Source organism: Eriocheir sinensis, chromosome 23 (assembly GCF_024679095.1).
Source record: "Eriocheir sinensis breed Jianghai 21 chromosome 23, ASM2467909v1, whole genome shotgun sequence".
NCBI classification, from domain to species: domain Eukaryota; kingdom Metazoa; phylum Arthropoda; class Malacostraca; order Decapoda; family Varunidae; genus Eriocheir; species Eriocheir sinensis.
This window is the reverse complement of record NC_066531.1, coordinates 2,526,304-2,539,377: the sequence shown is the minus strand read 5'-3', so window position 1 is coordinate 2,539,377 and position 13,074 is coordinate 2,526,304. Positions and strand designations below refer to the sequence as shown.

Genomic DNA, 13,074 nt, shown 5'->3' with positions numbered 1-13,074 from the left:
CTCGCGTGAATCCAGAGTTTCCTGTACATATAAACAATCGTAAAAGCTTAACACAAACACATAAAATAAATATATGTGTGTTTACCTATTTGTAGTCTACCGGGCCCAAACTAAGGTCTAGTAGTCCCATCTCCATATCTACATTCATCCAGGGTTTCCTTCATTTGCTGGACATTCCTCACCCCCACCACCTTTTCCCGCAAGCTGTTCCATGTCTTAATACTTCTCGGTGGAACACTATACTTTTTCAAGTCACTCAAACAGGTTCCTTTGTTAAGTTTCTTCCCATGTCCTCCCAGCCCCTGTGTTCTTGCAGTTGAGAAGAGATCATTTAGTGGTTCAGTTTTATCTCCACTTTTATATACTGGTACAATGTTCGCTCTTTTCCACTTTTAGGGCACTTTTATATACTGGTACAATGTTCGCTCTTTTCCACTCTAAGGGCACTTTTATATACTGGTACAATGTTCGCTCTTTTCCACTATAAGGGCACTTTTTCTGTATTTATAGAGCATGTTGTTATGTGGTTTCAATAATTCATTTCTACACTTTCAGCATAGTGTGTGTGTGTGTGTGTGTGTGTGTTCATGGTATGCAAGACTTACATGGTCCAGCGTCCCGGGATGTCCAGGCGTCCATGCTTCCCCTGAAGGTCCCCCACCCTGAAGGCTGCGTGGGAGGGTTCTCTGTTAACAGCATCTCTGAGGGAAACAACAACCATAGAAATAAGTGTAAGGATTTCCTAGAACCTGATAACATAGCTTAAACAATGCCATATGAATTGAAAAAAACAGGAAAAGTTCTAGTGAATCATTTTAACTGTGTAGCAGAGATGGGCCAAATTTGTGGCTTTACCGTGTAGCAGCAACGGGCCAAATTTGTGGCTTTACCATGTAGCAGCGACGTATAAATTTGTGGCTTCACCGTAGCAGCAACAGGCCAAATTTGTGGCTTTACCGTGTAGCAACAGGCCAAATTTGTGGTTTACCGTTTGTAGCGATGGGCCAAATTGTGGCTTTACCGTGTAGCAGCGACGGGCCAAATTTGTGCCATGATATAAACCCCCCAAAATAGATGATACATAATCTGATCACAAATGCTTTGATATATATTATGAAATGGTTTGTGTGAGGGGTGATTTTTTCTCATTTTTCTCGCTTGGAGGGACCATTAAGAAACATGGTCCCCGCTGCTACCGGGTTAAAAAAATGATTAATATGAAAACAGGAAAAGTTTGTGAATCTTTTTAATTAAGAAGCCAGATTTTTTTACTAGCAATAAACCAAATTTCAGAATTCTCTAGCGTATATGAAATTCCACATTACCACAATTTACACATACATAATGAGAAAATATTAATTACTGTTATATCAAGTTAACATTTTTGTGTTTACAACTTAGATAATTCAATATATTAATTTTATTTTCTGCCACAAAACTACCATGTATGGCTGAATATATAAGTACCCAAAATAAGGTACCTATTAACCCAGTAGCAGCGGGGATCATGTTTCTTAATGGTCCCTCTAAGCGAGAAAAATGAGAAAAAATCACCCCTCACACAAACCATTTCATAATATATATCAAAGCATTTGTGATCAGATTATGTATCATCTATTTTGGGGGGTTTATATCATGGTACAAATTTGGCCCGTCGCTGCTACACTGTAAAGCCACAAATTTGGCCCGTCGCTGCTACACTGTAAAGCCACAAATTTGGCCCATCGCTGCTACACGGTAAAGCCACAAATTTGGCCCGTCGCTGCTACACGGTAAAGCCACAAATTTGGCCCGTCGCTGCTACACGGTAAAGCCACAAATTTGGCCCGTCGCTGCTACACGGTAAAGCCACAAATTTGGCCCGTCGCTGCTACACGGTAAAGCCACAAATTTGGCCCGTCGCTGCTACACGGTAAAGCAAAAATTCTGGGTGACTTTGGTACTGATGCTAATGTTTTCCACCACATTTATTTGTCATGGTTTTTACTAAGCTGCTAAGTACAGAAATCCTCAACTTGTAAGCTTAACCCATATATATATATACACCTGGTATTCGATATATGTGAGTTCGTAATATGTGAATTCGCTCATACGTGACTAACCTAAATGTGCCAAGTATTCGTTTTACGTGAGAAAAATTCGCTGTTATGTGAGTATCAGCGCTGGTGGGGTATGGTAACACACTAGAGGCCGCCGGATGCAAGCGTTTTCCTGTACTTTCCTCGCCTGTAATCGACCTTTTCCTCCCTCTCATCCTAAAGTTAAACCTCGGACAGCTAACTATCAGCTTAAATTGTAGACTTTGGGTGTGTCTCCTCGGAAGCAATCTGCAGCTCTGGGCTCTCAGACTCGCGGGTATTCGATATATGTGAATTCCCTCATATGTGACTAACCTAAATGTGCCAAGTATTCATTTTACGTGAGAAAAATTCGCTGTTATGTATCGGCGCTGGTGTGACTGGCTGGTGGGGTATGGTAACACACTAGAGGCCGCTGGATGCAGGTGTTTTCCCGTACTTTCCTCGCCTGTAATCGACCTTTTCCTCCCTCTCATCCTAAAGTTAAACCTCGGACAGCTAACTATCAGCTTAAATAGTAGACTTTGGGTGTGTCCCCGGAAGCAATCAGCAGCTCTGGGCTCTCAGACTCGCGGGTATTCGATATATGTGAGTTCGTAATATGTGAATTCCCTCATATGTGACTAACCTAAATGTGCCAAGTATTCGTTTTACGTGAGAAAAATTCGCTGTTATGTATCGGCGCTGGTCTGACTGGCTGGTGGGGTATGGTAACACACTAGAGGCCGCCAGATGCAAGTGTTTTCCCATACTTTCCTCGCCTGTAATCGACCTTTTCCTCCCTCTGATCCTAAAGTTAAACCTCGGACAGCTAACTATCGGCTTAAATTGTAGACTTTGGGTGTCTCCTCGGAAGCAATCTGCAGCTCTGGGCTCTCAGACTCGATGTATTATTGTGAAATGGTGCAGGAATATATAGTTTGAGGGTTCGAAAATGGGACATGGGATTTAACCCACTATAATTAATGGGATGATAGGTTCGATATATGCAAGATCACATTATGCGAGCTTTTTGCAGACCCTAACCCTCACATATAACAAATACCTGGTGTACCTCCTGTATGACTGAAGACTAATCAACACAAGACTATTTGTAGCATATTATTTTAAAAGTACAAATTGATTTAAACTCGTTTTAATAAATTCTGTTCCTTCTTGTCCAGTCAGTCAATACTATGTCAACACTGGGGTCCATCCAAGCAAGTCTCCATGCAGGCCTTGTCAAATATGCGTTTCTTTAGGTTCATGGTACAGAAGAAGGGTCAGACTACCACCAGGGCCATAAAGCTGCTACTGGAAATGCCACAAACTCCTATGAAAGCCTTGTCAAATATGTGTTTCTTTAGGTTCATGGTACAGAGGAAGAGTCAAACTACCACCAGGGTCGTAAAACTACTCCTGGAAATGCCACAAACTCCTATGAAAGCCTTGTCAATTATGTGTTTCTTCAGGTTCATGGTACAGAAGAAAGGTCAGACTACCACCAGGGTCATAAAACTACTACTGGAAATGTCCCAAACTCCTATGAAAGCCTTGTCAAATATGTGTTTCTTTAGGTTCATGGTACAGAGGAAGGGTCAGACTACCACCAGGGTCATAAAACTACTCCTGGAAATGTCCCAAACTCCTATGAAAGCCTTGTCAAATATGTGTTTCTTTAGGTTCATGGTACAGAAGAAGGGTCAGACTACCACCAGGGTCATAAAACTACTCCTGGAAATGCCCCAAACTCCTATGAAAGCCTTGTCAAATATGTGTTTCTTTAGGTTCATGGCACAGAAGGAGGGTCAGACTACCACCAGGGTCATAAAAGTACTTCTGGAAATGTCCCAAACTCCTATGAAAGCCTTGTCAAATATGTGTTTCTTCAGGTTCATGGTACAGAAGAAAGGTCAGACTACCACCAGGGTCATAAAACTACTCCTGGAAATGCCACAAACTCCTATGAAAACCTCGTCAAATATGTGTTTCTTTAGGTTCATGGTACAGAGGAAGGGTCAGACTACCACCAGGGCCATAAAGCTACTCCTGGAAATGCCACAAACTCCTATGAAAGCCTTGTCAAATATGTGTTTCTTTAGGTTCATGGTACAGAGGAAGAGTCAAACTACCACCAGGGCCATAAAGCTACTCCTGGAAATGTCCCAAACTCCTATGAAAGCCTTGTCAAATATGTGTTTCTTCAGGTTCATGGTACAGAAGAAGGGTCAGACTACCACCAGGGTCATAAAGCTACTCCTGGAAATGTCCCAAACTCCTATGAAAGCCTTGTCAAATATGTGTTTCTTTAGGTTCATGGTACAGAGGAAGGGTCAGACTACCACCAGGGTCATAAAACTACTCCTGGAAATGTCCCAAACTCCTATGAAAGCCTTGTCAAATATGTGTTTCTTTAGGTTCATGGTACAGAAGGAGGGTCAGACTACCACCAGGGTCATAAAACTACTCCTGGAAATGCCCCAAACTCCTATGAAAGCCTTGTCAAATATGTGTTTCTTTAGGTTCATGGCACAGAAGGAGGGTCAGACTACCACCAGGGTCATAAAAGTACTTCTGGAAATGTCCCAAACTCCTATGAAAGCCTTGTCAAATATGTGTTTCTTTAGGTTCATGGTACAGAAGAAGGGTCAAACTACCACCAGGGTCATAAAACTACTCCTGGAAATGCCACAAACTCCTATGAAAGCCTTGTCAAATATGTGTTTCTTTAGGTTCATGGTACAGAGGAAGGGTCAGACTACCACCAGGGTCATAAAAGTACTCCTGGAAATGCACAAACTCCTTTGAAACCCTTGTCAAATATGTGTTTCTTCAGGTTCATGGTACAGAGGAAGGGTCAGACTACCACCAGGGCCATAAAACTACTCCTGGAAATGTCCCAAACTCCTATGAAAGCCTTGTCAAATATGTGTTTCTTTAGGTTGACGGTACAGAAGAAGGGTCAGACTACCACCAGGGTCATAAAAGTACTTCTGGAAATGTCCCAAACTCCTATGAAAGCCTTGTCTAATATGTGTTCTTGGACGACGAAATATTTAATACAGGTAACTCGATTTACGCAAGCTTGGTTTACACGTTTTTTAGATACCGCATGGTCCAAAATCCAAATAAATGTTTAATTTACACATTTTTTTCACTTATACGCGATATTTTATGGAGTGTCCACCAGATGTCTCACGCAACTGGACTCACACGGCCACACAGTTCTTCCCGCGCGCCACTTGAACAACAATACAGTACCCACGCTGCTCAACAACAACAACAACACCCTCGCTGCTGTGCACGACAACACCCTTCGCAGCACACACTACTAGGGAAGGGCAGCCAGAGGAGGAACCACGAGAGGGAGAGGAGTCAGAGTGATACGGTAGGCAATAGAGGTACAAACTGACCTCTTGTTTGATTCACACTGTTTTGGATTTACGCAATGACCTCTTCAAGGACACAATACTCGCATAAATCCAGAGTTACCTGTAATACGGCCGTAAAAATGCCAACTTCACTCCCAGCAACCTACCTCTCGGCAAGTCCGATGGCGAATGGATCAAAGCTTGCACCAACATAGGTACAATCGCTACCACTGATCGCAGCTTCTTCATGCACTTGCCAGGGATGACCGATGGTGTCCTGCCCCTCTGAAAAATATATGCATCACTTTTCACTTGACCATGAATTTTAAACGATTCAGTCTTGCATTTGCCTCAAGAATTCATATCCGTGAAGTTCTCATAATGACTGCCCTAAGCCATTTAACATCGGCACTATTTGACATCATCATCCTGAGTTGTCTCTATTTTGGGGCAACTGGAGGGAGAGAGGAAAGTTGGAAAGTTTGGTTTAGTCGGCGCAACATCTGTGGTCATATGCCGGAGAGAGACAGAAGGGGAAGGAATTATAGGAGAAGGGAACAGTTGGAAAGTTTCGTTTAGTCGGCGCAACATCTGTGGTCATATGCCGGAGAGAGACAGAAGGGGAAGGAATTATAGGAGAAGGGAACAGTTGGAAAGTTTTGTTTAGTCGGCGCAACATCTGTGGTCATATGCCGGAGAGAGACAGAAGGGGAAGGAATTATAGGAGAAGGGAACAGACCCCAGGAGACAGGACACAACCCCTGATTAACACCTGGTACCCATTCACTGCTGGGTGGACAGGGGCGTAGGGTACCGGAAAAGCCGCCCAAATTTTTCCACGCCCAGGAATCGAACCCGGGCTCTCTCGGTTGTAAGCAGAGTAGGTAATGTTCCATATAAGAGAAAAGAATGAAAGACCAGTGGAGAGATGTAGAATGAAGGCATGAAATATGACATGAGAGAAGTGAGGTGGTGTCGATGGCGTGGCTGCACCTGTGTGGCGGAGACGGAGGTAGACTGTGGTCTCGGCAAAGAGTGAGTCCGCCAGCTGAGTGAGGCGCACCTCCCCCGTTATGTTGCCGGTGAAGTGCGCCACGGCCTGCACAGCCCGCCCTCTGGTCCGCAGCTCAGCACACCCCAGCACGCGCCATCCAGCGTCGTACACAGCAACAGCATGACCTGCAGCATAACTTCAGCATTATTTGAGGAAGATCTTCATGTATTTAATCAAGAGCTTTCAGAGATATGGTAAGAGAAAAAAATATTCAAAAATGATATGTAATGCACTGAGCTGCAAATCTAATTAACATCAGTTTTCCTCAACTTAACAGAATGAATGTAAATGTGTTTTGAATGTGACCCATCTGATGAAACATACCAGGTGTTTAGTGCAAAAGGGGAATCCAAACCAGTTATACATTGCTTTTAGTGGTAGAATTCTTGATGCATTGTGTGATTAACCAAGCAGGGAAAAAGCGATCTTAACCAGGTGATCCATGGGCCAAAAGTTCTGTGATACATCTGTCAAACTCAGCATGAGGGCGCTTTAACCACTTGACTGCGGATTTCCTACAAGAAGACATCACTGAGCTACAGGAACGGAACAAAAAGTGGCTGATACAATTCAATGAAGAAAAATGTAAAGTCCTGCACCTTGGGAGGGGATATCCAGCACACCAATACCACATGGGAAACACTCCACTATCCACCACAGAGGCAGAGAAAGACCTGGGAGTGTATGTTACCAGGCTACCAGTGGAGGGATATCCAGCACACCAATACCACAGGGGAAACACTCCACTATCCACCACAGAGGCAGAGAAAGACCTGGGAGTGTATGTTACCAGGCTACCAGTGAAGGGATATCCAGCACACCAATACCACATGGGAAACACTCCACTATCCACCACAGAGGCAGAGAAAGACCTGGGAGTGTATGTTACCAGGCTACCAGTGAAGGGATATCCAGCACACCAATACCACATGGGAAACACTCCACTATCCACCACAGAGGCAGAGAAAGACCTGGGAGTGTATGTTACCAGGCTACCAGTGAAGGGATATCCAGCACACCAATACCACATGGGAAACACTCCACTATCCACCACAGAGGCAGAGAAAGACCTGGGAGTGTATGTTACCAGGCTACCAGTGAAGGGATATCCAGCACACCAATACCACATGGGAAACACTCCACTATCCACCACAGAGGCAGAGAAAGACCTGGGAGTGTATGTTACCAGGCTACCAGTGAAGGGATATCCAGCACACCAATACCACATGGGAAACACTCCACTATCCACCACAGAGGCAGAGAAAGACCTGGGAGTGTATGTTACCAGTCGTAGAGTGAAGGGATATCCAGCACACCACTACAACCGTGGAAACACTCCACTATCCACCACAGAGGCAGAGAAAGACCTGGGAGTGTATGTTACCAGGCTACCAGTGAAGGGATATCCAGCACACCAATACCACACGGGAAACACCACTATCCACCACAGAGGCAGAGAAAGACATGGGAGTGTATGTTACCAGGCTACCAGTGGAGGGATATCCAGCACACCAATACCACAGGGGAAACACTCCACTATCCACCACAGAGGCAGAGAAAGACCTGGGAGTGTATGTTACCAGGCTACCAGTGAAGGGATATCCAGCACACCAATACCACATGGGAAACACTCCACTATCCACCACAGAGGCAGAGAAAGACCTGGGAGTGTATGTTACCAGGCTACCAGTGAAGGGATATCCAGCACACCAATACCACATGGGAAACACTCCACTATCCACCACAGAGGCAGAGAAAGACCTGGGAGTGTATGTTACCAGGCTACCAGTGAAGGGATATCCAGCACACCAATACCACATGGGAAACACTCCACTATCCACCACAGAGGCAGAGAAAGACCTGGGAGTGTATGTTACCAGGCTACCAGTGAAGGGATATCCAGCACACCAATACCACATGGGAAACACTCCTATCCACCACAGAGGCAGAGAAAGACCTGGGAGTGTATGTTACCAGGCTACCAGTGAAGGGATATCCAGCACACCAATACCACATGGGAAACACTCCACTATCCACCACAGAGGCAGAGAAAGACCTGGGAGTGTATGTTACCAGGCTACCAGTGAAGGGATATCCAGCACACCAATACCACATGGGAAACACTCCACTATCCACCACAGAGGCAGAGAAACCTGGAGTGTATGTTGCAGGCTACCAGTGAAGGGATATCCAGCACACCAATACCACATGGGAAACACTCCACTATCCACCACAGAGCCAGAGAAAGACCTGGGAGTGTATGTTACCAGGCTACCAGTGAAGGGATATCCAGCACACCAATACCACATGGGAAACACTCCACTATCCACCACAGAGGCAGAGAAAGACCTGGGAGTGTATGTTACCAGGCTACCAGTGAAGGATCTCCAGCACACCAATACCACATGGGAAACACTCCACTATCCACCACAGAGGCAGAGAAAGACCTGGGAGTGTATGTTACCAGGCTACCAGTGAAGGGATATCCAGCACACCAATACCACAGGGGAAACACTCCACTATCCACCACAGAGGCAGAGAAAGACCTGGGAGTGTATGTTACCAGGCTACCAGTGAAGGCCAAATCCGTGCCAATCACAGCGGACGGGTTAAACACAATAGTCTCAAAACTATATAAATGTCACGTCACCCCTTGGGCACCAAACACCGCACATCAGTTTTTCTCTGTCCAGCTAAATGAGCGTAAAAATATATGTGATTTGAATGTAACCCATCTAATGCAGCCTCTCCATTTTACATAATACATGCATACAGACAGACACAATTTGTGCCACGATATAAAACCTCAAAATAGATGATACATAATCTGATCACAAATGCTTTGATATACATATATAATGAAATGGTTTGTGTGAGGGGTGATTTTTTCTCATTTTTCTTGCTTAGTGGGACCATTAAGAAACATGGTCCCCGCTGCTACTGGGTTAAGAAGAAGAAGACATTCAGTATAAGAGGAGGGAAGCTGATGAGATAAAGTCTTTGGGCTGTTTTATAAGTCAGACCCGGAAAGTTTCAGGTCCCTTCAAAGGTTGGTTTAGGGGCCGTATTACAAGTCCAATTCAAGAAGTTTCGGGTCCCTACAGAGTTCGGGTTGAATAACTCTGTAGGGACCCGAAACTTCCCGAATTGGGCTTGTAATACGGCCCCTAAACCGACCTTTGTAGAGACCTGAAACTTCTTGGGTTTGACTTGTAATAAAGCCTTTTGACTACACTGTCCAAGAGAGGCTCCCCCCCACACGAGATGCATACTCCATACGAGGGCAGACAAGGCTCCTGTATATGGATAGCATCTGCACGGGGGAAAGGACTGGCATTGATGAAAGTTGGAAAGTTTCGTTTAGTCGGCACAACATCTGTGGTCATATGCCGGAGAGAGACAGAAGAGGAAGGAATTATAGGAGAAGGGAACAGACCCCAGGAGACGGGACACAACCCCCGATTAATACCTGGTACCCATTCACTGCTAGGTGGACAGGGGCGTAGGGTATCGGAAAAGCCGCCCAAATTTTTCCACTCCTCCGAGGAATCGAACCCGGGCTCTCTCGGTTGTGAGCTAAGTGTGCTAACCACTGCACCACGAAGCCCCCCAGGCAGTGATGGTACAGAATGCCCAACCTCGAGGAAGCTGATTTAGTAAGAGAGAATGTGTGAGGCTCCCAGTTGAGATTTTGAGTTAAGGATAGATTGCGAATATTTATTGTAGAAGGGGAACAGCTGTGTGCTATCAAAGAATAGATGTTTGGAAGATTGTCGAGTTTTTTGCTTGATTTTTTGCAGCACTGAAGGAGACCAAGTTCCTTCTGCCCCAATCGGAAATGATAGTATAATTATAAGGTCCGTGGTTAAGCGCCCTGCAGCCTCCATCCTAGAATCTTGTAGTTACTGTTGGGAAGGTTATCTTGTAAAAAAGTTCATATGTAGAGATAGAAGTGTGTGTGTGTGTGTGAGAGAGAGAGAGATTTACATAGATTTACATAGAAAATTAGACCACACAGACGCCATGGTCCAGACTAGGTGGCCTGTCCTTAAACCTAAGTGATTCTACATTAATCAGAAGGCTCCAAAACGCTGCATTTCAACTCTAGTTAATATTAAGTTCAAGAAAGTGATGAGAGAGAGAGAGAGAGTATACTGAAGTCACAGGTCAAGTAGTTTGTAATCTGACCCTGGTATGCAATTTTTTTTACATCTAGGCCTATAGCACCAGCAGGCTTGCTTGAGGGGCCCGTATGGTATTCGGCCCCAGCCCATCATGGCACAGGCAAGTGTTTATAGTGGTGCCATGACAACAGCCACTCTGCTTACCAAGAACGCTGTGCTGCCCAAAGAGTGTAATGGTTGGGTCCAGCAGAGTAGCCACGGCAAGTTTCAGCCCATGAAGTGTTCCAAATTTGCCGCTAAGGTCTCCTGCTGGATACAGGTCCTTGGTCCCCTGGCGTGGCACGGGTGTTAGGTCCAAGTCAACACTCCACGGTTCATAGAAGCGACGGGAAAGCCCAGAGCAGAAGAATCTGTTTGGGGGAATATCAACGGTCAACTTCTGTAGCTGATGGGGTTGGGCAGAGGTCTGTGTGCAGGGAAATATGGTTGTGCAAAAGGCTGGGCTGCAAAGTCAAAACATATGTGTGTTTAAAATACTACATGGTGAATTAGATAATGGTATAGCTAAATCGTAAACAGCAAAAACATGTAAATGAAGTTGACGAAAAGTTCAAGACATTTTATTTACAATTTCCAACCTTTTTCACATTAGCAAGCTTGGTGCAGGCAGGCGGTCTCAGGGGCTGGTACGTCGAACTATCTAGATTAGTTAAGAAAAACACCAGGATAGCAAAAAAGAACTATGAGATCAAAGTAGCAAATGAGGCGAAAAGTAATCCTAAGGGCTTCTTTCAGATGTATAGAACAAAAACACGGGAGAAAATTGGACCGCTGAAATCAAACACAGGGGAGCTAGTAGAAAATTACGAAAATATGAGCACATTGTTGAACGACTACTTCCTTTCAGTATTCACACAGGAGGATCGAACGACTATACCGGAAAGAGTTCAGGTGTACGAGGGCGGGGATGGCGATAAATTGAGGGATATAATCATTACCAGGCAAGTAGTTCAGGATGAGATAGATAAGCTTAAGAAGAACAAGTCGCCAGGTCCTGACGGGATATTTCCGAGGGTATTAAAGGAGTTAGGTGATATAATCAGAGACCCACTAACCGACATCTTTAAGATGTCGGTAAATACTGGCTATGTGCCGAGCCTATGGAAAGTAGCTAATGTGACGCCGATTTTTAAAAAGGGGGACAGGTCAGTTGCTTCAAACTATCGCCCAATTAGCTTAACATCGGTTATAGGGAAGATGCTGGAGTCCATAATAGCCAGGAACATTCGGGAGCATTTAGAAACATAGCTTAATTCACGACTCGCAGCATGGGTTCACAAAAGGTAGGTCATGCCTCACCAATCTCTTGTCCTTCTACAATAAAGTATTTGAGGCGGTTGACAGAGATGAAAATTATGATGTAATCTATCTTGATTTTAGTAAAGCGTTTGACAAAGTTCCTCACCAACGACTGTTGCTTAAATTACAGGCTCACGGAGTAGAGGGTAAAGTTTTGAACTGGGTCAAGGCGTGGCTTAGCAATAGGAAGCAAAGAGTGCAAATCAATGGTAAAAGATCTGACTGGGGATGTGTTACGAGTGGGGTCCCACAAGGTTCGGTATTAGGTCCACTTTTGTTTATTATTTATATCAATGACTTAGACACAGGAATTAGTAGTGATGTTAGTAAATTTGCAGATGATACCAAGATCGGTAGAGTAATTGAGTCGGATCAGGACGCTAGTATTCTCCAAGGTGAACTCAACAGGTTATATGACTGGGCGGATAAATGGCAGATGGAGTTCAATGTAGGGAAGTGCAGTATTCTGAGTGTAGGTAGGAACAACCCCTCACATAACTATTGCTTAAATGACACTCTCATAAGTAGGTCTGGGTGCGAGAGGATTTAGGGGTCTTAGTGAGCTCTGATCTCCGTCCAAGGGCACAATGCATTCAAGCTAGAAATCGAGCTAATAGGGTACTGGGATTTATTTCAAGGAGCGTAAGCAACAGAAGCCCCGAAGTCTTCCTCAAACTATATTTAGCGTTAGTTAGACCTCATCTTGACTATGCGGTTCAGTTCTGGTCACCCTACTATAGAATGGATATCAAAATGTTAGAATCGGTGCAGAGGAGGATGACTAAGATGATTCAGGGGTTGAGAAACTTGCCATACGAGGAAAGACTCAAACAGTTAAACTTGCATTCTCTAGCAAGGCGAAGGGTGCGTGGAGACATGATCGAGGTTTATAAATGGATGAAGGGCTTTAATAAGGGAGACATTCATAAGGTTTTGTTGGTAAGAGAACCGGGTAGGACACGAAGTAACGGATTTAAACTGGATAAATTCAGATTCAACAGGGACATAGGCGAAAATTGGTTTACTAACAGGGTGGTGGATGAGTGGAATAGGCATAGCAGTCATGTGGTGAGTGCCAATACAATTGTCACATTCAAAAATAGATTACA

General features: G+C 44.5%; 3 protein-coding genes across 21 annotated transcripts in view; 1 reads left to right on the top strand and 2 right to left on the bottom strand.

The window, feature by feature from the left end:
* Positions 1-13,074, bottom strand: part of LOC127002387 (uncharacterized) — a 28,648-nt gene that overhangs the window by 1,053 nt on the left and 14,521 nt on the right. Inside the window, exons 8-11 of the mRNA XM_050868265.1 lie at positions 10,811-11,016; positions 6,422-6,607; positions 5,596-5,713; positions 606-701 (exon numbers count right to left, since the gene is read on the bottom strand). Of these exons, the coding sequence (XP_050724222.1) occupies positions 606-701; positions 5,596-5,713; positions 6,422-6,607; positions 10,811-11,016 (606 nt within the window). The remainder of the gene's footprint in view (positions 1-605; positions 702-5,595; positions 5,714-6,421; positions 6,608-10,810; positions 11,017-13,074) is intronic.
* LOC127002389 (uncharacterized) lies at positions 3,193-5,228 on the top strand. Of its 13 annotated transcripts, none has more exons than XM_050868277.1 (4): positions 3,460-3,634; positions 4,055-4,159; positions 4,265-4,684; positions 4,894-5,228. In XM_050868277.1, the coding sequence occupies exons 1-4, from the start codon at positions 3,483-3,485 to the stop codon at positions 5,195-5,197; spliced, it is 981 nt and encodes a 326-aa protein (XP_050724234.1). In that variant the 5' UTR covers positions 3,460-3,482; the 3' UTR covers positions 5,198-5,228. The 13 variants fall into 13 exon arrangements, 12 of the variants coding, with proteins under 12 accessions (XP_050724235.1, XP_050724232.1, XP_050724234.1 ...); XM_050868274.1 differs by having other exon boundaries at positions 3,460-3,739; XR_007756129.1 differs by lacking the exons at positions 3,460-3,634; positions 4,894-5,228 and adding an exon at positions 3,193-3,319 and having other exon boundaries at positions 4,265-4,843.
* On the bottom strand, positions 6,605-9,504 carry LOC127002395 (uncharacterized). Of its 7 annotated transcripts, none has more exons than XM_050868289.1 (5): positions 8,930-9,451; positions 8,733-8,831; positions 8,046-8,342; positions 7,256-7,750; positions 6,605-7,156 (listed from the first exon to the last, which is right to left on the bottom strand). In XM_050868289.1, exons 2-5 carry the CDS (start codon positions 8,789-8,791, stop codon positions 6,910-6,912), a joined length of 1,098 nt encoding a protein of 365 aa, XP_050724246.1. In that variant the 5' UTR covers positions 8,792-8,831; positions 8,930-9,451; the 3' UTR covers positions 6,605-6,909. The 7 variants fall into 7 exon arrangements, 3 of the variants coding, with proteins under 3 accessions (XP_050724246.1, XP_050724247.1, XP_050724248.1); XM_050868290.1 differs by lacking the exon at positions 8,733-8,831 and adding an exon at positions 8,440-8,538; XM_050868291.1 differs by lacking the exon at positions 8,733-8,831 and having other exon boundaries at positions 8,930-9,442.

Bases quoted from the DNA above. Each gene is read 5' to 3' on its own strand.
- LOC127002389 (XM_050868266.1), top strand. From the start codon at position 3,483: ATGCCACAAACTCCTATGAAAGCCTTGTCAATTATGTGTTTCTTCAGG. The intron at 4,685-4,893 runs GTTCATGGTACA...GTGTTTCTTCAG, and splicing joins TCAAATATGTGTTTCTTTAG to GTTCATGGTACAGAGGAAGG.
- LOC127002395 (XM_050868289.1), bottom strand. From the start codon at position 8,791: ATGTGGTATTGGTGTGCTGGATATCCCTTCACTGGTAGCCTGGTAACA. The intron at 8,343-8,732 runs GTCTTTCTCTGG...ATACACTCCCAG, and splicing joins CTGGTAACATACACTCCCAG to GTCTTTCTCTGCCTCTGTGG. The intron at 7,157-7,255 runs GTCTTTCTCTGC...ATACACTCCCAG, and splicing joins CTGGTAACATACACTCCCAG to GTCTTTCTCTGCCTCTGTGG.